Here is a 26,769-nt window from a genome sequence, read left to right as displayed (position 1 = left end):
GCAGTCCATGGACCAGCTGGGGCCTTGGAAGACAATGCAAACACTAGAAACTAGTCATGTCAGGCAATCCAAATTTCATAACCTTGGGCCAAATCTTAAAATTCTATTAAGTTGATCATTCAAAATGTCTACATTATCAGGTCAATTTGTTGTGATAATACTGAGTCACACCCTCTCAACATCCTGAGTGAATTAAAAAAACTAAATATAACACAGAGATACTTTTTTCTTTCTTTCTGGACCTCAATCCAAATAAAGAAAATATCCCCTGCAGAAGATTCTAAAATGTGAACAAGCAAATCAGGAAGATTATACTAGAAAAGCTATTTGTTGTTGTTTTTGACCCATCTTTAGGGTAGTTTTATAACTCACAAAGCAGGTATTGTTTTGGTACTATTTATATTTCAACCACTAATCAGGAAAATAATTGCTAAATGTGCCAAGACTCAGGTCTTAGATGTGTTCATTGAATTGATTTCTTTGCTGGAGCTAAAATTTAATAGGTTGCCAGGAGAGCCAAATCAATGGTGTATTTTCTTTTAAAATCCCTTCTAACTATCTCAACTTTTCACTTTTCATATAGAAATGTATGCTCTTCCTTACTGACTCTGTATACAAAAATTATTCTGGTCAGAATACTAAAAATTCCAATTTGCTAGCATTTGTTATTTGAACCAGGCTGACACTTCTGCAGTTTGGCTTGACTTGCTTTTATTCTAGTGTATTATCCAGTGTCAACATTACACAGAAAACTAATTTAAAGAATAATGCTTGGTCAGAGATGGAGCAACAATATAGAATAAGATGATTTGTTTTAAACAGTCTCAGAAGGAATCTTATTGATACAGCATACAGCTTGGACCCAAATTCTGGGAGAAGGAAGTAAAATGTATCTTTATATCACATTTATTTTGGTATATCTTTATATCACATTTATTTTGGTATTATAAAGATACAATAAATGTATCTTTATATCACATTTATTTTGGATAATTGTTAAAAAGTTCAGCTTACTGTGATTTTTAGAAGATTTATAATTAATGTGCTTGCTAGGGAAAATACACAATTTGAGAAGTCATGAGAGGCTGAAGCCTGAGATGCTCTGATCTCCTGCTACATTGCTATTGACTGAAGGCCAACTAAGTATCAAAATTATCTTTGCTTCAAAAAGGATGTTGATCAAAAGGTAGGGATGCATTTCACAAGCATTTATCTCTATAAAGAATTATGAAAGGTTGAGAATGTTTGGTTATGCTTGTGTTAATTCATCTTCAATTTCACCCTTTTGCATTCAAGCTTCTTTACGAACAACAACAACAACCACAACAGCAACAAACCAAATCCAACCAAACCCAAAGGACTTGGCTATGCAATTAGTGTGCTGGTCCAAGTATGGTTCAAACGTATTTTATGTAGCCCAATGGCTACATTTTTGTATGGAATAAATAAAGGACTATTTTGATGATTGTTGTTTTATTTTAAATTTTAAATACTTTAATTTTGATATTTGATTTTTAAGGTAGACATAACCATATTGGTATTATATTCCAAGCAGTACCATTTCCCACCCATTAATGATAATTTGGCTCTTATATATGGCAAAAGAGAGAGGTGATTAATGAAGGTGATAAAGGGAGGCTTCCAAACTAACAATTAGTAATTCAGTGACAGGCTGCAACCACAAACTATTTGGAAAACAGACAAATTTTTAATCTCAGAAAATAATAATCTATTGGTGGTATGTTACAGTTTCCTTCAGAAAAATGGCCCTTTTGAATTATCTGAGGCAAAAAAGAAAGAAAATTTTTTGAGAAGTGAATTGTGTGCTGGGTAAAACTTCTGTTCAATGATGTATCTTAAAACTTGAAATAGTAATTTCTCTCATTCTGTAATGTGTGTTATTTCAGCACACCAAACACCAAATGAAGTGTAATAGATTTTATAAAAATGCCAAGGCAGGTAATAATTTACATGTTTTTTTAATTAAAAAAATCAATAGTATGTATTTTAAACCTTGTGAAATGCTGACACAGAAAAAAAAAATCCATGTTCAAATCAGTTTTCTTTGTACAGATAAATGGCCTCAGATGTAAACCAGACAATGATTAGCTGATTCCTTTTCTGATCTACATTTCTAAAGTAGAATCTACACAAATGAATGAGTTGTGACTATTTCCATTTAAAATTTAAAGTTACAGCTGAGCTAAGCTTTGGAAAAATATTTGAAGATGTGTGTTTTTCTTTTGCAGGGAATGCATTCTAAATTTTATTATAAACTTATTACTTTACCCTTTTATTTACCAAGCATATTCTTCTTCAAGGATTATGTGTTTTTGACAGCATTTAAATTTCACTAAAAACAAAGTTGAACTACAAAGAGCAACAGTAATAAATATTTTATACTTTATGTAGTCTTTTCATATCTACCTAATCAACATAACAACTTGGGTGAGCAGAGCTGACAGTAGGTATTAGTATCCTTATTATACAGATGAGAAAATTGTGTTTCCAAAAATATAAATAATTGATATTGACCTGGGCTCCAATAGAGTAGCTGGAGCTCTTTGGTTTTATTCATGGTCAGAATAAGTTAGAGAACCAGAACTTGGCAACCATCCAAGTAGGAAGGCATCATTGTTCAGGTTAAGGAAGGGACTACTCATGAATGAGATACCATCACAGACAAACACAAGTAGCTCCTCCTTCAGGACTTTCCCTAGCCACTCTCCAAGCATGGTACCTGAGTTCTACATCCCACCACTTTGAGAATGATGCCCAACTCTGGGCCAAGCACGTGTGAATTACAATGGAGCTTCTAAGGGATCAGGTAAAGGGATTTTTCCCTGTTTAGCTTTGATTCCTTTCTGTGTAGTGATAGAGATTAGTGACACATTTATGTGGTCTAGAGTAAAAAGGGTAGAAACATAGCTTACATGTGTAACTTAAACTCTAAGCTAATGAGATGAGAAGGGAAGCGATATCACTGTTTCATTTTGGCAACTTATTTTTCCTGTTCCATTATTAATCCAGATTTCCCTCTTCTAAATTCTTTTTAAAGAAACAAGATACTACAGTTAGAATAGAAGCTTCCTTCCATCCCATGACCATTCTTCTATTTTCTGAGGTGACTAATATTCTGAAGTTGATCTGTATTCATTCCATTCACATATTTTATATGATACGCCATGTAATGTATGATTATCAAATTTTTATGTGCATTTTAAGAGCTACACAAATGGTAGCATTATATAGTTAAGACATCAAGTTCTACGTTTTTCCCTTACATTTATGTTTCCGAGATTCAGTCTTGGTGATACACATAAGCCTAGTTTGTCCTTTTTATGAGTATACAAGAAAATATAAATTCAGTGAGAGCAGAACTTTATTTTATTCACTGCTCTGACCTAAGTAACTTGAGCAGAATATTTCTTTAATGAAGTAGTGAATTTGAGAGAATGAGTTAGTGTATATAAATGAATAAATTAATGTACAAATGCATGTGTGCTATTAGCTTATATTTTTTCCTATTTCTGGCTTTGTCTGATTTTGATATTAAGGTTATTCTGGCTTCACAAAATGAACTGAGTAGCTTTAAAACATTTTGTATAAATGCATATTTATTCCGTAGGATATGCTAAGGTCTAGCACTTTCTTCTGGGTAGATCTTGGTGAACGATTTGATTTCTTTAATGTTATAGTTCTATTACAGTTTCTGAAAATTTTCTTCTTGAACTATTTTTGGTAGTTTATATTGTTCTATACAGTTATTCCTGTTGTATCCATTTTTAGATTTAACAGTGTATTAGTTTACTATTGCTACTGCAACAAATAACTACAAATTTTGTGGCTTAAAACAACACACATTCATTATCTTACAGTTATGGAGGTCAGAAGTCTTAAATGGGCTGGTAGATCCTTTTTTATGCCCATTCTAGCTTCCAGAGATTGTCCACATCACTTGGCTTGTGTTTGTTTTTACTGTGACCCTCCTGCGTCTCATTTGTAAGGGCGCTTGTGATTATAATGTACCCACCTGGATAATCACGATACTCTCCCCATCGCAAGAGTCTTAGCTGAATTACATTGGCAAAATCCCTTTTGCTCTGTAAGGTAACATACTCACAGTATTAGGAATTAGGATTCGGACATCTTTTGGGGGGCATTATTCTATTTACCACACTTGGTATCATATGTTCCATTGTGTTTTCTCCTGCCTCTCTAGATGTGTTGCTTTAAAAAAATTCAGGCCAGGCGCGGTGGCTCACACCTGTAATGCCAGCGCTTTGGGAGGCTGAGGCGGGCGGATCACGAGGTCAGGAGTTCAAGACCAGCCTGGCCAACATAGTGAAACCCCGTCTCTACTAAAAATACAAAAAAATTAGCCGGGCATGGTGACGGGTGCCTGTAGTCCCAGCTACTTTGGAGGCTGAGGCAGGAGAATCGCTTGAACCCGGGAGGCGGAGGTTGCAGTGAGTCCAGATCGCACCACTGCACTCCAGCGTGGGCGATGCAGCAAGACTCTGTTTAAAAAAAAAAAAAAATTCAGAATGTGTTTATTTCTTCCTCTATCATTTTCTCTTCATTAATTTGTCTATTTTATTAGCTATGCCCTGACAGTTTTGACAGGGTTGTGAGGTATAGTAGAAAGGTTGGAAAGGCATGGACAGCCGTGCTGGGAGTGCTGTTCAAGTAATTTTCTGCCTCCAGTCATTTCCCACTACTTCATCAAATACAACTACCTCACTACGCTCTGAGTGGTACGAAGTAACCCATGGTAGGATGCTTCCCAACTCAGTGTTAAAGGTAATGGTGCATCCTGAGCATTCTCGCTCTGCATCTCAATCCTGGAACTGGTAATTCTCTATGACTGACACCTCTGAGCTCCCATTCTCTCCTATCTCACTCTAGGGAATACCTGAGGAGGTGAGGTTTCACCTTCTTACTCCCCGCGGCCCAACCCCCGTCCACCCCTCCCCCGCCCCGCCCCTCGCCCCCCCAGAGCTGAGACCTGGGCATGCGCATCAGCCGCGACACATTGGAGGGGACCCTGCTGCTCACTCCCCTGCTACCCTCCTCTCTTCCCTCCCCCGACCGCTCTCATATTCCCGTTCCCACCCCCACCCCCCACTCCCACCCCGCATCTGCCCCTAGCCCGGGCTCGGCGACCTGTCAGGCTGGTTTCGACAGCTGGGGAATTAACCTGTCCCGCCCATCCCTAGCCTCGAGCCGCGCAGGCTCCGCGCCTCCTCCCTTGTTCCCTCCCAGCTCCTCCGAGTGGAAGCCGCTACAAATGGCTTGAATGAAACGTGTGTGGGTTTAGTGAGTGGTGAACCACCAGGGGATCCCGTCTCCCCACAAACCAGTATCTCTCCGAGAAGGAGGCGAAGGAGTGGAAGGAGGCAACGAGCGGAGAGTCGAGCTTCGCGGGCGCGCGCAGCGGCTGGAGCGCGGGGGCGAGGCCGGGCCACCTCCCCTTCCCGGCCGCGCACTGCCTGGCCCGCGGCGGTTCCAGGCACCACCCTCCCCGTCCGGGCTGCGCCCGCTGTGGCGGTGACTAGCTCCCGCGGCTAGCGGCACTGTCCACCGACGAGCGGCGCCCTCTTCTCCCCCTTCTCCCCACGATTTCCTTCTCTGCGGCGGCACGCCGTCCAGCAGCCCGCTTCGCTCCGTCGTCAACTTTGAGCTGGGGGAGAAGCAACTTTGGCAGTGGCCGCGGGGTTGGAATCTCGCTTCTCCTCGGCAGCAGTAGGTTCGCAAGTCGCTGGGGTTAGGTGGGGCAAGAGTTTCGCCGGCGCATCAGCGCTGCTTCGGACTGTTTGCAACCTGTTTCCAGCGAGCTGGGAGCAGGACTGTGACTACCAGTCGTCTGGGGAGGGGGGACTTGTTTTTCTTTTCCTCTAGAGACCTCGGCATGCAACTGGATCAAACGCTGTCGAAAGGATGTAAATAGGCAGAGCAACTGTTACCAAGAAGGCCACCACCCCCACCCAAAGGCAGTGAGGAGTGTGGGGCTTCGTCTGAGCTCCCCCGAGTCTCAACAGTAATCAACAGTCGGGTGTTGATTGCAACTTTTCAAGGTCAGCCACCGGGAGTAGCCTATTCCCTCTACGAACCTTGGAGGGCATACCTCGCTGGGACTCAACTTGGCTGAGAAATGCACAAGATGCCAAAGGAGGAAGGATTGTAGGGGGCGTGTGCGTGACCCCCAAGACCGATCTTCCGCTATCACCGTAATCTCCGGTTCCCCGCTACCCGGGCGGGGGTGAGTATGTGACATGTGCCTAACTCTCAGCGGCAACTTCGGCAGCAGGTGTCGATCCTAACTAAGCAGGAGCTGCGGCTGCCGGGTGTGCCCTCACCAAGCCATGCGAGCCCCGGGCGCGCTTCTCGCCCGCATGTCGCGGCTACTGCTTCTGCTACTGCTCAAGGTGTCTGCCTCTTCTGCCCTCGGGATCGGCCCTACGTCCAGGAACGAAACTTGTCTGGGGGAGAACTGTGCACCTACAGTGATCCAGCGCCGCGGCAGGGACGCCTGGGGACCGGGAAATTCTGCAAGAGACATTCTGCGAGCCCGAGCACCCAGGGAGGAGCAGGGGGCAGCGTTGCTTGCGGGGCCCTCCTGGGACCTGCCGGCGGCCCCGGGCCGTGACCCGGCTGCAGGCAGAGGGGCGGAGGCGTCGGCAGCCGGACCCCCGGGACCTCCAACCAGGCCACCTAGCCCCTGGAGGTGGAAAGGTGCTCGGGGTCAGGAGCCTTCTGAAACTTTGGGGAGAGGGAACCCCACGGCCCTCCAGCTCTTCCTTCAGATCTCAGAGGAGGAAGAGAAGGGTCCCAGAGGCGCTGGCATTTCCGGGCGCAGCCAGGAGCAGAGTGTGAAGACAGTGCCTGGAGCCAGCGATCTTTTTTACTGGCCAAGGAGAGCCGGGAAACTCCAGGGTTCCCACCACAAGCCCCTGTCCAAGACGGCCAATGGACTGGCGGGGCACGAAGGGCGGACAATTGCACTCCCGGGCCGGGCGCTGGCCCAGAATGGATCCTTGGGTGAAGGAATCCATGAGCCTGGGGGTCCCCGCCGGGGAAACAGCACGAACCGGCGCGTGAGACTGAAGAACCCCTTCTACCCCCTGACCCAGGAGTCCTATGGAGCCTACGCGGTCATGTGTCTGTCCGTGGTGATCTTCGGGACCGGCATCATTGGCAACCTGGCGGTGATGTGCATCGTGTGCCACAACTACTACATGCGGAGCATCTCCAACTCCCTCTTGGCCAACCTGGCCTTCTGGGACTTTCTCATCATCTTCTTCTGCCTTCCGCTGGTCATCTTCCACGAGCTGACCAAGAAGTGGCTGCTGGAGGACTTCTCCTGCAAGATCGTGCCCTATATAGAGGTAATGCCTTCCAGGGGGTCTCAAGCTATTGGCTTTATCTGTTTTCGGGATTATAGCATCAGAGAACTGCTGCTGGATGCACCTATCTAGCTGAACGCCTTTCCTTTTTATCTGGGGCCCTCTTTCATTTCTCTTTCCAATCATTTATGCATGTATGTATATACAAAAAGAGGCAGCTTCGCGAAATCACCTTCAAATTCATCTGCTCCTGGGCTGTAAAAAAATGATGATCTCACAATATACAGAATTGTTTGGAGTATAAATCTATCTCCCTGAATATGGTGTTATGCATATTTCTGATTTGGCACTTGTCAGAGATTTTAGGGTTAAATAAATGGCCAGCCTACGGTTGTCATCATCAAAGCCTACAAGAGAAAAAAAAAAAAAAAAAATTAGCATTTGTGTACTAGTTACCTAGTGCTTCAATGTGAGTTTTCCCCCAAGAAGATTATTGCATTTTTTCTTAAACGGCAAAGTTGGAGTAACATTTTATTGAAAGAAAGAAAGAGAGAGAAAGAAAGAAAATTATGTTTGTCGGTTGGCCTTATGATATATTAATAACCTCTCAAATTATTTTAAGTGTCTGGCTGTCTTCCATGCTATCCCATCTAAATTCTTAAGTCATTTTTTGTTTCTCTCTTTTCCCATCTCGGTTTCTTAATTTTATTTTTGTGTGTTTGCGTGAACTTAAGCAAAAATAAGACTTTGGCCAGCGTGGCATATAATTTGTTTAACATTCTCAAGTTATACATTTGTTATTTGTTATGGGTGGAAAGATTGGCTATTTTAAGGGATTGACCCTAAGACTAGAAAATTTCTTGAGAAGAATGAGGCACATCTAGTTTCCTAATTTTGGTAGCAAAAATAATTTTGAGTGAAATTGCATTGTTTCATCCTACAGCTAGTGTCCTGGCCCACTATTGTGGTAGGTGGAATTTGCTCTTTAAATGGCCTCTCTTTAAACACCAGCTCTTGGAAGGGGCCCAACTGTTTTGCTGCCAGTTGTGTTTTTAGCCAGCTGGCCCTTGATTTCCTCCATTCAGACTGTCCATTTCATTTATGGAAGCAGAAGAAGGGAAACTGTAAATATTCCGCAGCCCCTGATCCTGTCTGGCACCAGGGCCTGTGACACTATGTTCAACATTGTTCCAGGCCTAAAGCTGGGGGATAAGTAAACAGAAAACAGTACCTACTTAGACGGACCAAAGCTGGAGACAGTAAATAAGACCCTCTGTTATCTTGACAGGGATCAGGTGCAGGATCATTCCGTGACTATGAAATCAGCTGTTGCTACTTTAGCAGCCTCCATGATTTCTCCTGTTGCCGAGCTTGGCGTATCTCTGAAACATCTACTTTGTTTGGTAGACAATTCATTTTTGAATTGTGAAGGAGCCAGTTGAACTCATGTTAGAGAATATGTGTCTATTTACCAAACTGCCTCTTCAAGGTCAGTTTCAAATTTCTTTTTTTTCTTTTTTTTTTATCAGAAGAAATTGACTTATGCAAGAAAGAGGCAAAAGTATAAAGCGGACAAGAGAGGTACCTCAATAACAGACAAGTGTATTGGTTTATCTCACTGGAAATGTACTGGACATGTAGAAATCTGTATACACTAGAGGGGAAAAACAATAGGACAGAAAAAAGAAATTGGGGAAAGAAAAATAAAAACACCAAAGTTCTTGAAAGAACGCCTTAAAAGAAAAGAATGTCAAATTCAGGAAAGAATATTAAAACTTTGGTTAATTTAATGAGATATAAGCGTTTTGAGCAATGGCATTTATTATGTACTTATTTTAATTTTTTTCCGTAATTCTAAGTTTGTACAAATGTAATGCTTTCTTTCATTTGTATTTCACTTTTTAATTTAATCAGCTCCTCCTTAAGAGTGCTTTGTTTTTTGCCTCTTATTATTAGTAAAATCTTTTACTTTCTGTATTTTTGCTTAACTTTTCCCCATCCTAATAGCTTTCTCTATTTTTCACTTATTAGTGCTAGCGTTTATTTTTCTTAGAGAATCAAAGGCTTAAAAAATTCACTCATTTGTTTATTTTTTAAAATTACAGTATAATATACATTTTTACTGTTAAAATAGTGAATGAACATCTTAATATGTAGCATTTCTATATTTCTACCTAATCCTTATTACTCTGAAATAATTTTATAATGGTTTATAAAAATAATTATTGGACAAAATTGCTGGCTTCATAATTCCTGATTGCTGAGAACAAGAACTACAGTCCAAATCTCAAAATAAAAGTGTGTCTCCAGGAGGCACTGATGTTTTCACAAAAGTAAGAGGTATTTAGGGTTTCTCCTACGTTGGGTTCCTGCAAAAACAGGCCCTGAGATGTAGATTTATTGGGGCATCAAGTTTATTGGGTTGTGCTCTTGGGTTCAACACCTATTAGGGAAAGAAGAAAGCAGGATTGGGTGCACAAAGGGAGAAGTTGAACTGTGATGCAATTGCCACAGAGACCTCAGCTGACACCATTAGGAGTTTTAGGGCTGGGATGGCCATGCAGCCATATCCCAAATCAAGGCAAGAGGGCTCAGCCTTTACATCTTTTTATGCACCAGTCATTAGATGTAAGGCATTGGATGCAAGCCTTGCTCCCAGGATGGGGTATAACCTTGAGTTGGGTGGATCTCTTTGGTCAAGGGCAATTCCTAGAGAGGGATGCAGCTAAGCACTGTCAATCAATGGCCCTAGCAGCTGGAGGAATCAGTGCTTCATTCTTGAAGGACTTTGGAGGGAGCTGCCTGGGTGGAAAACCACAGCATCCACTACAGTAGCTTTTTTTTTTTTTTTTTTTGAGACGGAGTCTTGCTCTGTCACCAGGCTGGAGTGCAGTGGCACAATCTCAGCTCACTGCAACCTCCATCTCAGGGGTTCAAGCTATTCTGCCTCAGCCTCCCAAGTAACTGGGACTACAGGCGCATGTCACCACGCCTGGCTAATTTTTTTTATATTTTTAGTAGAGGTGGGCTTTCACCATGTTGGCCAGGATGGTCTTGATCTCCTGACCTTGTGATCTGCCCACCTCTGCCTCCCAAAGTTCTGGGATTACAGGCATGAGCCACCGTGCCCGGCTTACAGTAGCTTTTGAACAATCATGTTAAATCAGACATAGATAATGTTCTAATCCTACTCCCTCATTTTAAAGATGAAATTTGAAGCTCAGAGACTATCCTAAACATATATACCTAGTCAGTAGCCACCAGACCCTTGGTCTCAATGCTTCATGTTTATATTTGCTGATTAGACAAACATGTAGGAAGCACAAGCTTTATCCAGTGAGTGTTTTCCTTTCTGCTCCTTGGCATCTGAAAAATTTTTTCTTTTTTTTATCCACTAGACGGGAAAAAATAAAAACCCGTAAATATCATTTGTTATATAATGAAATGTATAGCTTCTTTTGTTTCTCATAAACTGTCAGTAAGTTCTGCAATTGGTAGTTAATTAAAATTTTTAAAATTTCAATAATCTGAGACAACTATACTTTTTAATTTGCCTAGCATGATTACTTTAATGACCAAAAAGTTATATAGGCTAAATTTTATGTTCTTAAAATCATGAAGTATGTTAGATTGGTGAAGGATATTACAAATATATTACATTTGTTCAAACTTTCTCCAAATCTCCTTCCAAAATTTTGCCTCTGACCTCAAGACTTTTAAAGATTGTTTGACATCTTGTCCACTTTCATATTTCTAAATTTTGCCTTTCCTTCACTTGTTACTTTCTTATACTTCTTTTATTTCTTGGCTATTTTTCCTTTTTTTAACTATGTATAATACCTTCTTATAGGTTTATGATGTAGCATTTACCATTTTCCAGTAATATGTTTAACCTTTTTCAGTGTTTTTATTTTTAATATTTTCATAGTTAATTTTAAATTTTATTCTCAATAGATTATGATTGATTTTTATAATTTTTCTCTCCCAGCTTCTCTTTTGCTTTATTTTTCTTTTCTACCACAGTTCTTTCTCCCCTACAGCTTGAGTGTTAGCATAATCTGAAGGGAATCGTGGAATTTTGGGGAAGATTTGAGTTTGTGTAGAAAAATATGAGGTACTTCTTGAGTAAAAACTATACTTTTTGTAATTTGCATTGAACTCCTCTTTCTATTTTAATTTGTTGGCCTAAAGCTTGAGGATAGCACCCAGCTTCCAAGGTCTTGTGAGAAAGGAAGTTTTATGATGTTTAATATTGCTGTGAGTGAGAATGTTCTGGGAACTGTTGTAGTTGATGACTTTTCCCTTTCTATTCCAGGATTATGACATTTTTATGGCCTAATAATAAATCTCATAAAGTACAAGGACAAATGAAATGGTAGGAAAAGCAGGATAGGAGAGAAGAAAATTTGGATAGATAATGGCCATCCTCCTAGACACATCAGTTTAAAGTGGTTTATTACTTAGTCACAAGAAAAAAACTATACTCAAAACAAAACTTGTGTATGTAGTGTGCTTTTATGTGTATTGGGGAGGTGGAGATATGTGTGGGTGTGGACTGCAATAGAAGAATGGCAGAGGAGTTCTCTGCCATACCTACCATTCACTTAGGAATCTAACAAGTGTTTAAAACCAAATAATTTGGGCCAGGTGTGGTGGCACACCCCTGTAATCCCAGCACTTTGGGAGGCCTATGCAGGCAGATTGCTTAAGCCCAGGAGTTCAAGATCAGCCTGGCCAACATGCTGAAACCCCATCTTTACAAAAAATACAAAAATTAACGGGATGTGGTGGTGCATGCCTGTAGTCCCAACCACTCAGGAGGCTGGGGTAGGAGGGTTGCTGGAGCCCTGGAGGTTGAAGCTGCAGTGATCCATGATCATGCCACTGCATTCCAGCCTAGGTGACAGAGTGGGACCCTGTCTCAAAAAAAAAAAAAATTCAAATAATTCAGACATCGAATATGGCAACTGGAATGAATCTTTGCTCATTATTTAATGGAAGTCAGAATCAAGGTATCATCTGACCCAGATCCCAGATAACAGATTAAGGTCTGTTTGGACGTTAATTGGAGGTTTCGAATGATCGAGATTCTCTTTAGTTTAAAGAACCCACCTTCATGGTGTGTTGTAGAGCAGAAGGCTTCAAAGAATTATAATGAGATAACCCCAGATCTAACTGTATTTTTATTTTACTGGGATACGAAGCTCCTGCACAGAGGTGGAGGGAGAATAAAGGGAACATGTCTTACCACGGCCTCTGGTCTGGGAATAATTTGTGACAAGTCTAGAATCTTTTCTAATGAGAGGAACCAGCTTCTCCAATGACTTTAGAAATACTGGCTTTAAATTGAGTGGAACAAATGGCTCTTTCATTGCCTTAGATTGTAGCTAGCACTGACAAGTAAGAAAGGAAGGGTTTTTGAAGGTTGAAGATGACAGTGCCATACAACTATCTGATTCTACACAGATTTCCCTAGAACGCCTGTATTCAAGTAGTAGAACATTTATCATGGCATATGGTAAATTTTCTTTGAGAGGTGGATTAGCCATTAGGTATTCTGCCGGACTTTTAAGTGGAAACATACTGTTTTATGAGCAATTTTAAAGTTACTAATAGTATTCTTAGGGAAAATGTACTCAATATATGAGAATGGTGCTGAACAAATATTTTATGACTTCCCATTAATCTTTTAGTAATCATTTTCTATATTACCATGCAGATGAAAATATTTAGCTGATGACTCTAACAGGAAGAAAAGTGTTTCCGAGAGTGTGCTTTTATTTATAACTCCATTTCTGAATGGGATATGGTGAAGTTAACTGAATTTGGATCTTCCACAGAAAGAAAAGCTTTATAATATTCAAATAAGAAATCCAAATAGTTTCCTTAGCCATTGATCATAATTAGAATGTGTCCTTTTCTAAAGCTTGTCAATGAAGTATAAATAGGAAAATTGATTTTTTAACTTCCCTTCTATAGATATTGTCTGGCATTCAGCTTTCAAGGATTATATATAAAACAGCAGCACCCAATAACTGATTAAAGAACAATTTGAATAATTTACTATTTTCTGTAATCCTTTTCCATAGTGTCATCATTCATTCATTTGTTCACCATTCATTGATTTATCAAATGTTTACCTGGCTTTTCTTCTATGCGAGGTACTATTAGGAGTGGGCAGGAGAAGGCAATACAGGAAGAGGGGGAAAAGTTTCCAAAGATGAATATCATAGATGAGCCACTGCCATTAAAATTACAGAAAAGTAAAGTAATGTTCTACACCATGATGAATATTATAATAGAGGTTTGAACAAAGCATCGTGGAAGTTCAGAAATGGCACTAAAATGGGTCAAGTCACAGTTGTGCTTGTTATGACCAGAGATGGAGAAATTAAAGGGAAAACTGTGCTCCCTCTAATTCTTTTCCGTTATAGTCTTACTATTAATCTTCGTAAATGCCCATACAGCCTAGATCCATGATGAAAAGTTACAAATGTGAAAATCTTTTAATTCTTGCTTTTTTGTTTTCTTTAGCTTTCCCAGGATGGAAAGCCCATAATAATAATTGGCAAAATAATTCAGCAAATAGTTCAGTTCTAGAAATTTCTTATAAAATATGGAATTTGTGCCAGTGCCTAGGGTATCTATCTCTGCTTTACAATTAGTTCTTATTAGCTATGAGGACACTAAATACGTCAAAATTAAACATTTAAATGAATGGCTTATTTGGCAATGTAGTAACAGTATATTAAATTGAGTCCTTTTCTTCTGAAAAAATCAGAACATGTGCAAATTGTTTAATTTGACCTTGGAGAACCTAAGAAAGAAGATGGACAAGGGGGATACTTTAGACTCCATTGTGGAGTCGAGGAAAGGGGAGCATGATGAATGGACTTTCTCAAGAATTGGATTAATCTCTCAAGCACATAATCAGAGTGAAGATTTATTCTGAGCTCCTGAGGGCTTCCAAGGTATTCTGCTATGTCAGCAAAGTACCCTTCCACAGAGACAAGGAAGCAAATGTGTCTGCAGAAGTAAAACAGATATAAGCTTATAAGTTTACTGAAGGCTGGGTGGGTGAGGGTCTACCTTTGCTTTCATACTTAGGCTGCATGGACCTTGATACAATTTTTACACCTTTAATGGCATTCGTCTTATGTGCGGCAACCTGATTTAACAGTATCCCATTGGAAGCACATGGACCTGTGTCTGGGATGTAGACTGTGGGAGAGGGATGGGAAGGCAGCTATGCAGTGCAGTTTGTCTCTGCCTCTGCACTTCTGCTCCATCCTCCAGGGATGTGCCTGTCATTTCACTTCCCATGAATTGACCTGCCAAGGTCCAATAATGAACTCAACCTTGTTGCCAAGACTGAGTCTTAAATATCCTAATTGGAATAATATTCTTTGTGCCAGAAGAGATGATCTCATCCAAAATTTCAGAGTGGAGTTGAGAATGGGATTACTGCAACCTCAAATATGGAGGGTCTTTTTTTATTTGCACAGTAAGTGTAGATACTTTTCATAAACTTCCATAAAACGCAGGATGTGATCACTGTGCCAGTCTTGTTCTTGAGACAGAATACTTTCCATTTGTGAATTTGTAATAGTTTTCAGTGTTATCTGTCTGTACACTTGAATAGTTCATAGCATTCATTAATGAGGCCAAGGTCATTGATTTGATCCCTGCCTAGAATGAGACATTCTTGTTAGGTCTGTGACTCTACTCAGGGATGTTACTTTTTTTTTTCTGTCAAAATAGCCCCTTCCTCATCAATTCTCATCTTCAGGGCTTGTCTTTACTATTGTCTCCCTAGTTCAAATCCTTTTTATATCGGAAAAGCATCTGATAAGCCAATTTGCATCAAGATATGCAATTTAGAAATAACTGCTGTTTATAAGAAGATTGAATCAAGAAAGAAATTTCCTTAACAGACTACCAATAGGGAAATTTTGGTTAAAAGCAGATAAATTTTGTCCTAAAATGTGGTTTCTCAATTTTATTAAAATGACGACCTAACTATACATAATTTTGTTTTTAGTTTGAGTTCACAATCATGCAAATCAATATCATTAGTCAGAAAGGGAAATAGGTAAAAATGTGTTACTGCTTTTTGGAAACTCATCAGAACCCCAAGGTAAGGAACTGAAATTCCAGGTCACTTTAAGATTGATTGGGAACATCATAATAATACCAAAGATTGAAAACTGGACTGTGGGCTTGGGGGAATATTACATTTTGAAATGATTTTGTAATTACTGAGAATAAACATGGAATCTTTAGAATCTAACAGAGATGGTTTATATCTTAAGACAAAATGATGCTAATCTTGCTTCATTTACATTTTTATTTTAATAAACACGTGACAGATTGATAGGAATTATAACATGTTAGGTTGTAGTTAAATGAATTTTTTTTAACCATATAAAGAATGTACTGTGCTATAGACATCATAATTGGTAAGAAACCTTAATTCAAGATAGGACTATAAAGGAAAAGAGGATTTAAGGAATCAAGACAAGTTTTGGGAGAATATGTTGATTTTTAAATAGTCTTAAATGGCTTTTAAAATAAGGAAAGCGTGGTATCAAGCTTAGGCAAAAGAAAAGAAGGTGGAGAATGAGGCAGTAATGACAGTTGATAGTTGATGCTTTCAAAATGTTTTTCCCCCATTGGGAATCACGTATAAATTGAATAGTCTGAGTATATTAGAAATAAATGGTTATTTATTATATGTGGGCATATCAGACTAAATATCAGTTGATAAGGATATTAGAAATAAATGGTTATTTATTATATGTGGGCATATCAGACTAAATATCAGTTGATAAGGATAAGAAGTCTTCTCTTTGACTGTGGAAGAGTGGCTGCCAGAGTTCTGTTTCATTCCAGAGAGTGCACAAGCAGTGTGTGTGTGAATGTAAAGGATGAGGAAAGTCTCTCCTTCTCTGCTTTTGGTTTAGAAATACTAATTGAAATGTGTCACTGCCATGGTATCATGATCTGCATATACTCCAAAATGAAGGTCTTTTTGAAAAGGTCATCTTATTCAGAGCAGTCTGGTAAACAGTGGTTCTGATAAACTTGTTCCCCCACTCGTGCTCAAAAAAGTATCTCCCATGGGAAGCTGCCCTGAAATGCTGCAAGGACAGGGATAATGGAAAAATGCAAGAAGAAGCCAAAGGCATACAAGCTCCAGCCATTTAGAGGTTCTACCCTGTGCTCATCCTGCTCTTTTCCTGACTGGTTGTTAGGCCTGTAACCACTGACATAATAGGTTATCATTCACGGCCCAAATGAATGGGTTTTCTTAACAATAATGCCCTTGTTTTGAGGGTTACTTGTAAACAAAGGACAGCACATAAATAGATGTACTTAAAGATTTTTTATGTAAAATATAAGCCAGCCTAGAATGCAGTTAAGACCTTGGTTAGAAATTTTCCTATTTTATAAAAATCAGTGTGTTCTAGTCACTTCACTGTACTTGAGCGTGTAGATTCAATTTCATAGGAAGGAAATTTTGCTTAGAAGTACACTGTTTCGTTTTTTTCTTTTCCCATCAGTGTTATCACCGATTTGTACCAGAAAGTTTTGCGAAAGACACAATTTACTTTATGATTTGTATTTTATGGGCTCTGTGTTGTCTACTTCACATCTTACTCTCATTTTTAATCTTTTTTTACTTGTCTGCAGTAAGCTTCTGAGAAATGCAGCAGTAGCTAAGACAGGATCTCTGTAGATTACTGTTTTTCGTAAAGCACCCATGGGTTCTTTCTTCATATCATTTTGAATGAACAGAGAATTAATGTAGCACAAAGTGGCTATGGTAGCCCAGGTTCCTCAGGTCCTGATAGTTGCTTTAAATTAGAAACTTGAGCAGTGGGAAAAATGAAATCTAGTTATATCTTGACTTATAAAGTATGCTTTATACCTTTTATTAAGTAAGTATTTTGCCTTATAAGTTTCTGTTTGCATTATTTTTTTAAGAGAAACCTAGGGAAACATAGGACTTAAAATTACTGGAAAGAGCGATACATTTTTTTTCTTATTTTATCAAGAGATAGTTTCACTCTGAATCTTTCCCCAAAGTCATTGTTGTCATGTAACTTACTGACTGGGTTAATTTCGCATCAGGGGTATAAAGTAGCTGTCTTAAGTTGGACAGCATAGGTGTTGAACCAAAATTTGGGACTCACGATCTCATAAATATATGTTTAACAGAGGGACAAAATATTTGAAAGCTGAGGTATATTTATGGTTCTTCTAACTACCAAGTTGGGTTTCTCTAAATTCAGTCTTGCCAGTGGTGATAAGGGACTAGATGAGGACCTGTATCATTTCCATGCAGGTGACTGTATTTGTACTCCTTCATTATCCTAACCAAACTACCTGTTTTTTGTTGGTTTCTTTCTGTAACAAAATTTAAAAGGTAACTCAAGAAGCCATTCACAAAAACTTCCATTATATTTTCAAAATCCTCCATACTTTATAGGTTTTTTTTTTTTCCACTTTGTGGTAGACTTTCACAGTGTATCATATCAGCATCCACAATTAGGGGAGAAATACATATTACCTTGCTCCTTATTAAGAAAACTGAGGCAAGGAGAAGATGAGAACTAATCTGTCAGAGAATTGAATGTCGCTTGAATATTGAACATCTGGAATGTTGCTTGAAATATCTGGATCATTAAATTGAGCCAATTGCACCTTGACTGTAATTAGGAATAAACCTTTTTAGATGACTTCAAAATGGAGTTTTGTTAGTTAGAAAAACATTCAAAATATAGAATATAATAAAATTATTTTATAATATGAGTGGTTTAAGCCCTTAGTATTCATTCTCCAGTATCTTATAAATCTCCAAATGAGCAAATATTGTAATAGCATAAATTTTACCCCTAAAATTATCATTATAAGAGAAAATTTATCTATTATCTCTATATTATCATTTAAGAGAAAACTTAAGAAACCCATCCAAACTTTAAATGATTTATTTAATGATTTTCTAAATGACTAAAGTAACATATAAAGCTAATGGCAATCTTTTCTGGGCTATTTTGTTTTCCTACACAGGAGCAAACTTTTACAACTTTACGAGGGTTACTATGTATGTCAAGAGCAACAAAGAGTACATTTAGACATGAATTCCGGTTGGTCTTCAAGTTATCTTTCCTTTTTGTACCATCCTTGTATCCCACGGATTTAAATAGATACTTCAGTTAAAATACAAATAATTACTATACTGCGTTGTTAATAAACAGTCAAACTGACAATCCCAAGGTTATCCTAGTCTAATAGACTAAGTAGGACATAGATGATATTTGCAAAGAATTAGATCATATCTCTTGAAATGCAACTATACATCAGGAGAGGTTTTATAATTTGGTCAGCCTGTAAAGTTAGTTAGACATCTATAGCAATTTCCCTAGGAGATATTGTGAAATTATGTTTGTCTTCCAATCTTGTTAAACTAGTGATTCTCAACTGCAGTCTCCAGGCAAACATGGATATGTCCCAGATTAAGGGGAGTCACAATGAGCATACCAGAAACTGTTAGTCAATCCTCTCTGCCTAGTAGTCTGTAATGAGTCATTCCATATATAAAGCAACTTGCTGGCTGCCTGGTAGCAGGTAGGAGATAGTCGAGAAATTCTGTCATGGATTCCAAACCTCTTGAGGATAAAATTCCTGCTTTATTCTTCATTGTTCCCAGCAGCAGCTACAGTATATTTTATAGATTCTCTCTCTTTCTTTCTTAAAAGCAAGACACACACACATATAGCATTGTGCTAATGCAGTGGTCTCTTTGCTAGTAATACAGTGTTCAATAAAGGCATAATAATGGGAACAGTTTAGGGGTGATCAAGAAGAATGACCCTAAACCCCTCACTTTGGTGTCCAAAGCCTCACTGCTCCACACGTGGGCTGGGTGGGAGCTGAAGGAGCTTTATTGTTGTTACTCTGGGACACAAAGAAGAGCAGAACATTGTTGTTTGAAAGATCTTAGAGATGTTTATTTTGATTCCTTTGCCATCTGTGTATTCTAATGCCAATCCTCTCAAAATGCTCAATATCTTATTTTCCTCAGTAGTTAAAATTTTGTTTCTATTTTTCCTCTGATCTTGAAATTCTCAAAATTAATAGTCATGTCTTTGAAAAGTGTTTACAGTTCTGCTTTTGTTGCTGTTAATTATTCCTCCCATTGCAGTTTAATTAATAAGAGATTGCATCTTACTCATTCAGTCTCTCAGGATGTTGCTTCAAAGAACTACCCGTTTAAGCCAATGCTTAACAGCTTTACTCCTGAGAGCATATTTCATGGTGATATTGAATTTTAGCAATCAGATATGGTCATTAAATGCAGAAGATCTGGTGTTCATGATGCAGTTTTATAATTGCACATAATTGCACTCTTCATCTTAGTAGAATTTTTAATAAGCTGTATATAAACAAGTATATTTCAAAATTGTAATAGAAATCTTTTCATGTTGCTCCAACATCTAGGAATTTTAATTACATGGATAGATTTCATGTTTGGGTAAGCAGAAATTAGAACACCACTCATTATTCGTATGATTTTTATCAATTAATTTGAGGTGTGCAGTTACTACTTTACACATGTTTAAAGCCTCCTATAAATAATTTGGAAAAGTACTGACAGGGTCTTTGTACATTTCTTGCTCTTTCACACCATAAAATGTAGTGTGTAAGTGAATTTACAGAAAAAAGATCTGAAGTAATATCACTGCAGGCAGTGGCAGCAGGAGAGAGTAGATGTCCAGGACTGGCATTTGGGATGCAGTTGCTCTTGGCAACTGCATCCCAAGTGCTAGCTGCATTTGGAGCAGTGCTACTTTCTTCATTGGCTCCTTCAGCAACTTTCTTTGTTGCTCTTGTGACCTTTTTATACTGTTTACCCTGTTGCAGCTGGATCCTAACTGCAGAGAGTACTATCAGAGAAAAGTTCAATTTGAAAACAGAAGCCTGGATATAGGAGCTTTTTGAAATTTGTATGTAAAAACTGGGGAGGATTCCTTAATTCATGATTTATCAAAAATACTACAGATCATGTATGTTTGAGCTTTTGATTTGGTACTAAAGCTTTTGGGAATATGACTGAAGAATTGAGCATCCTCGGATAAAACACAGTGTAGAATTCCTGATGATAATTTGGAACACATGTAAATCTTGCTTAACATTTGTCCTGGCTTTTGTTGTCTTATGAGATTGAAGGTAAAGAACCTGGAAAAACATTGTTTTGCTTTCTTAGGCAGTTAACATCTTCTAATTAAGAGCGGATGTGCAGCACAGCTTCTGATATCTAAGGAGTTAGTAATCTAACATACCCATCTTAACACATGTCCACCCACATGCATTTGCCGTTACCTTTCATTAAAGACTTTGTAACTCCTGGAGTTAGGTATGCAGTTACTAGCATTTGTGATAATTGATCCATATTTTTTCAATCTGTAGATTTAAAACTAGGGAGATTAATAGAGAAGATGCTATCTTTTGTGCATTGTGTGTTCTTTGCAAGTAATGATAGAAAACCACCAAGCAAATAGATGTTCTGAGCCTCTAAAAGACTGCCTCTCCTCAGTCTCCAGTATTTTTATGTTACTGAGCTTTCCTTTTAATAGAAATCCTATTTGTGATTTCAAAAGGATGCATAGCATGAACTTTGGTAGCCTTGTATTTGTGGACTCACTCGGGCTATAAAGTGATGGGGAAGCATGCACAAAGATTTGCCTTAGTGAAGATGGCACGAAATCCTTGATGAGGATTTCTGATAGTTTAAGAAGTTTTGTTTTGTTTTTAATAGACTTAAGAGAAATGAATCAAAACATTTGAAAAACTAATATACAAATGTCAAGTTTCAAAAATCTATAAATTAATGTACTGTAATTTCTACATGATACTGTTTGATACAGAATTTTTAGGAAGTGGCCAGCCGTTCTTAGATGTCTTTAATTGTGGCAATTACTGACATTTTAAAACATGATCATAAGACTGTTGTACAATGTGGACCTCAATTTGAGAATTATTTTGTGCCTCTAGCATAGATGCAAAACGAATTTGCATCAATGCGAACAATTTTTAATTTGAAAGTTAATTATTAAAAGATGAAAGTGGAGATTTTTTTTTGTCATTTGCAGTCATATTAGGTTGATGTTTCTTATACCAATGTTTATGGGAGACATTCTGAAAAATTTGGAGAATAAGAATTGTGGGTATAAGCCCAATCGTGCCTCTTTATCTGCACTGATCTAGAGCTTTGCTAGCCATATTTTTTTTTTCATTTTTGCTTTTAATATAGTTAACACCTCATTATACCTCATTTTCAGACTATGTCCACTACTAGTTATGAGAGTAGTCAGGGCATAATTACAATGTCCTTATTTTCCATATTAGAACTAGTAGACACCATCTGATATGTAGCGTATAAGGAGGAAATATTTGACATTGGAACTGTCAGAATCCACAAGGCAAGTTGCCATAGCTCTGGGGAGAGTGACAGCTTGAATATAGTAGATAAACAACTAATGTTTTGAGTACTAAAATTGTATGACAAATGGTTTCCCTTTTGTCAACATCATCCCTTTGACTTTTAAAAAATTAGATATTAACATTATACTTACATTTCTCCTGCCCCTTTACCAGGGAATGGCCTATAACCATGCTTCTTCAACCTTCCTACCAGCAGGCAGGGGAGAGCAAATGTTTATATTCAAGTTGTCTGGGATGCAGACCAAAGCATTCCATCCACCCAGGGAGTTTTCTTTTAGTCTCATATTTTATCTGAAACGTTATTAACATTTTACCTTCTACTCATTGTTGTTTAAATATATAAATAATGACTACATTTATTACATATTAAATTACTTAAAATTTCCCCAAAATATTTAAGTAGGTTTAATATTGCCAGGTGATTGCTGTGTTTATGTTGTAACTTTGAGAACCATCGTCCCCATCTTGGTTGACTATGATATGCTTGAGGGAAGGGACTGCTTCTTGTAACTTTCTATTTTCTCGATACCAAGCATAGTGCTCGGCATAGAGTTGATATCAATAAATATGTGCTTGTGTTGGATATGTATCTGTTTGCCCCATTTGAGTACATGTACAATGCTTAATAAATGTTTTATAAGTAAATGAAATGATGGCATGCTTACATTAGGAACATGTGTTTATATTCCTGGAAAGCCTCTATGTGAAAAAAAAATAGGTACATATTTTTGGTTCTTAACCTTTAAATGTTGATTTTTTTAGATGTCTGGACCATATGCTTATAAGAGCAGTGCCTTTTTGAATACAGTTTTTCATGTGGTTATTGTCAAAGAGTTTTCTGCTCCAAAATTTTCCTGTGTTTGGGATATCTAGACATTCTTTTTCGCTATTTTCTGCATATTTTCATGTATTTTTACATGTTCTATTTTAGTATCTCCTATTTCTTTAAATTTGATGTACATACCTATTTTATGACAAATATACTTCTTATGTCTGATTCTGTACCTTTGGCGTATAAATTTATAGTGGCTCATTGTCTGTTGCATATTGTGACTTTTGATTTTGTGAACCCGTGTCCCTTGAATTTTAACTATAGGATTTTCTGAGGCCTGGTTTTAAAGTGCGTTCTTCCAGAGAGGATTTCTGTTTGATTTTTACCAGGTGCCTGGGATTATTTTAAATTGTATTTTGGGTTTTCTGAGCCACATAGATCCTGGAAATTCTGATCCTAACACCATGTAAGTTCAGGCTCCCGGTTAGAATTTGCCATTTTTTTCCCTCCTTTCCCCCCAGTTCATCCAGACCCAAACCCTGTCATCCAGGCAGATTTCTTCATTATCTCTCTTTCTTTTTCCCTTTACACCTCTAAAGATGTCAGCATTTGAGGAGTTCCAAATTCATAGGGAGTCTTTGACCCAATCCCCACCCACATTGGCCCCAGCTCTGTTTCCTGTCTCTGTGTACCTGGGCACCTTGCCCCATTTTTCTAGCTAAAACTAACTTGAAACCCTCACCAGGATTGGCAGATGCCGCTAGGGCAAACACGCAGCATGAAGAGGGAGGGGTCTCTGGCCTGTTTGAAATTTGTTTCCTTTTTGATTTTGGCCTCTGGAGAATATCCCTTTCTTGTTTTCCGTAAGTGTATGCCTTTGAAAATAATATTGTAATACTTTATTTTGCATTTAGGAAAAATTGGAGGAGCCCTCTAATCATTTAGTCCATTGAAGACAATAAGCTCTCGAGTGTTTGCTGTGTGTAAGGCACACTACTGACCCTCACACTGGAAAACATGAGCATCCTGGTCAGCAATGAAAATGGGAATTTCTGCACTACCCTGACTCCTTATCTAGATCTCCTAGTGGCAGACATTTTCGTGGTGAATAAAATTTTTAGTGTATCTGGGTTCTGATCTATAATAAAAAGGGATTGGACTAGCTGATCTTTATGGATCCTTCCAGTCCTGAATGTTCTGCACTCCATGACCCTCAAACCACTACAGTTTGTTTTCTTTTTTTATGCTTCCAATGATTCAGCTGATGTCCTGAGCCCAGTTACCCATGCCTCATTCTGGAAAACTGTTCCCTCTCTCTCTCTCTCTTATTTTTATTTATCCATTTTTTTTTACGGTTTTGCCAATCTGCATTTATTTCCTAGGGCTTTGATCTTTCGGGGGACACCGGGAATAAATGTCTTCTATGTTCCCCCACAGGTCGCTTCTCTGGGAGTCACCACCTTCACCTTATGTGCTCTGTGCATAGACCGCTTCCGTGCTGCCACCAACGTACAGATGTACTATGAAATGATCGAAAACTGTTCCTCAACAACTGCCAAACTTGCTGTTATATGGGTTGGAGCTCTACTGTTAGCACTTCCAGAAGTTGTTCTCCGCCAGCTGAGCAAGGAGGATTTGGGGTTTAGTGGCCGAGCTCCGGCAGAAAGGTGCATTATTAAGATCTCTCCTGATTTACCGGACACCATCTATGTTCTAGCCCTCACCTACGACAGTGCGAGACTGTGGTGGTATTTTGGCTGTTACTTTTGTTTGCCCACGCTTTTCACCATCACCTGCTCTCTAGTGACTGCGAGGAAAATCCGCAAAGCAGAGAAAGCCTGTACCCGAGGGAATAAGCGGCAGATTCAACTAGAGAGTCAGATGAACTGTACGGTAGTGGCACTGACCATTTTATATGGATTTTGCATTATTCCTGAAAATATCTGCAACATTGTTACTGCCTACATGGCTACAGGGGTTTCGCAGCAGACAATGGACCTCCTTAATATCATCAGCCAGTTCCTTCTGTTCTTTAAGTCCTGTGTCACCCCAGTCCTCCTTTTCTGTCTCTGCAAACCCTTCAGTCGGGCCTTCATGGAGTGCTGCTGCTGTTGCTGTGAGGAATGCATTCAGAAGTCTTCAACGGTGACCAGTGATGACAATGACAACGAGTATACCACGGAACTTGAACTCTCGCCTTTCAGTACCATACGCCGTGAAATGTCCACTTTTGCTTCTGTCGGAACTCATTGCTGAAGGACAGTATTTGGTTGGATCAGATTTATTTGTTTGATTTTCATATCCCGTGAAAGTTTTTAATTCATATTTTTCCTTATAGGGAAAAATGCAAAAAAGAAACAATAAAGAAAGAAATATTAACTACTGTAGAACTGATTTTACAAATTAATATTTGTGCTTTGAAAAAAAGTTTCTATTTAGTTATTTAAGAAGAATGAGAAGGCCAATAGTTTTAGATCATTTTATCTGGTATGGTGCTAATATTTTATTTGAAAAAAGTTACTGCAACTTAAAATTGCTAACATTTTTTCTTCTTTTAAAAATATAGTTATTGTATATTGATTATAGCCATGTGATTTTGTAGGTTATTTTATATTTGAGTTGTGATTGAAAGTATGTTGTATATGGTATTGTGAGATGATTTGTACTTGGAAGCATTCACAAAGTAGCACCAAATAAATTACACTTTATTCTTTAATGTCATTGTCAATCTACTTTTAACCAATATTCAATAAATCTTCTAATTGCCTTAAAGATACAATTACTGGTTCTATGCACAATTTAAAACTGGCCTTACTGTTTTATAACATATTTTCTTTTAAGGCAGGTAATCATTATGTTATAAAGAAGTTTTTCTAATAGTATTTTATATGCATGATTCATAAAACTATGTTGTATGTTAAAACAAAGCTGTATTTTTAATATTCAGGTATAGATGTCAAATTACTTCTGAATACTTATAAAATATGAATAAATAGCAGAGTAGGAAGAAAGTTTCTTTTTAAAAATATTCACCTCTGAACTAGCACATACAGCTACAGATTTTCCCTTGGGGAATTATGGGCAGAATCAAGAATTTTAAAATGCAGTTGTCATCTGATTTCCTCTGAACACTGACCTTTGAAGCTTTGTGAATCCTACGTAAAGCACTCTGAGTTCTAATTTTTCTCCTTTTGAAAAATAAACTTGATGAAATCTATACAACTTAATTTCTTTAAGTGCAATGAAAGTATAGGAGTGGAATAATAAAATATTTATATATTTTTATTAGAACATTCAAATACTACCTTTAACTTGATACTTCATAAACTCTGAATAAAAAAACCTAACCTCCTCCATTGGGAATATTTGAATCCCCTCTTTTGCCTCTTTGGGAGTTTAAAATGCAGCAATTGTGTAGGATGCTTGCTGTGTGGGACACATGTCTAACTCAGGTGGCGGAGACCATGACCTAGTGACACAGTGATATTTAAAAGCTACCAAAGAAGATGTGTAGTTGGATGTCTTTGTCTTCAGGAAAATCTTGTTATAGGGAACCCAGTTTTCTTGCTGGGAAAACGTATTTTCTGCTTGTTGATTTCTGTTCTACTCAGCACAAGTAAGTCAGTATTCCTTTTTCCAAATTATAACATGATGTTATTTAAAAATCATTAAAGAGATTGGTGCAGGTGAAACTTAAAATGGCAGTGCCCAGGCTATCTCCTTTTTCCCAGTCCAATACTTTTCAAAGGGGTTTTTCCCTCCATTGTATGTATTCTGTGGGATCTGCAGAATTCAAACAAGGCGCCCTTGTCTTCTTGCAGATCCCTGTAATAGGCCTTTGGAAAGTTTCTCAAGAGGACACCTGAGCTAGTTTATGGCTGCTGAGCAGATCAGCAACTGTGATTCCATAGTGTCTCTCTTGATATTTAGTCACTTTATAAATCAAGGAACAATTGAGCATGTCATGTAGAAAAGATTCTATCCTATTACCTGAGTAACTAAAGGTAAATAGGTCACAGCCTCAGACCTTACAAAATCAGGCAGGGATGACATGGATAGGAAGGAATAAAATAAATACATAGATAACTATGATATAAGCTGGGGCTTGTTAGGTGCCTTAGGAAGATGTGAAATTCTGCGATA

At 38.3% G+C, this 26,769-nt stretch overlaps 1 protein-coding gene across 1 annotated transcript; it reads left to right on the top strand.

The window, feature by feature from the left end:
- Positions 1 to 5,133: 5,133 nt before the first annotated feature.
- GPR37 (G protein-coupled receptor 37) lies at positions 5,134 to 25,342 on the top strand. Its single transcript, XM_024249848.3, has 2 exons — positions 5,134 to 7,388; positions 24,064 to 25,342. The coding sequence occupies exons 1-2, from the start codon at positions 6,366 to 6,368 to the stop codon at positions 24,880 to 24,882; spliced, it is 1,842 nt and encodes a 613-aa protein (XP_024105616.2). The 5' UTR covers positions 5,134 to 6,365; the 3' UTR covers positions 24,883 to 25,342.
- Positions 25,343 to 26,769: the final 1,427 nt, after the last annotated feature.

Source organism: Pongo abelii, chromosome 6, assembly GCF_028885655.2.
Source record: "Pongo abelii isolate AG06213 chromosome 6, NHGRI_mPonAbe1-v2.0_pri, whole genome shotgun sequence".
Classification (NCBI taxonomy): Eukaryota; Metazoa; Chordata; class Mammalia; order Primates; family Hominidae; genus Pongo; species Pongo abelii.
This window is presented reverse-complemented; position numbering and strand designations above follow the sequence as displayed.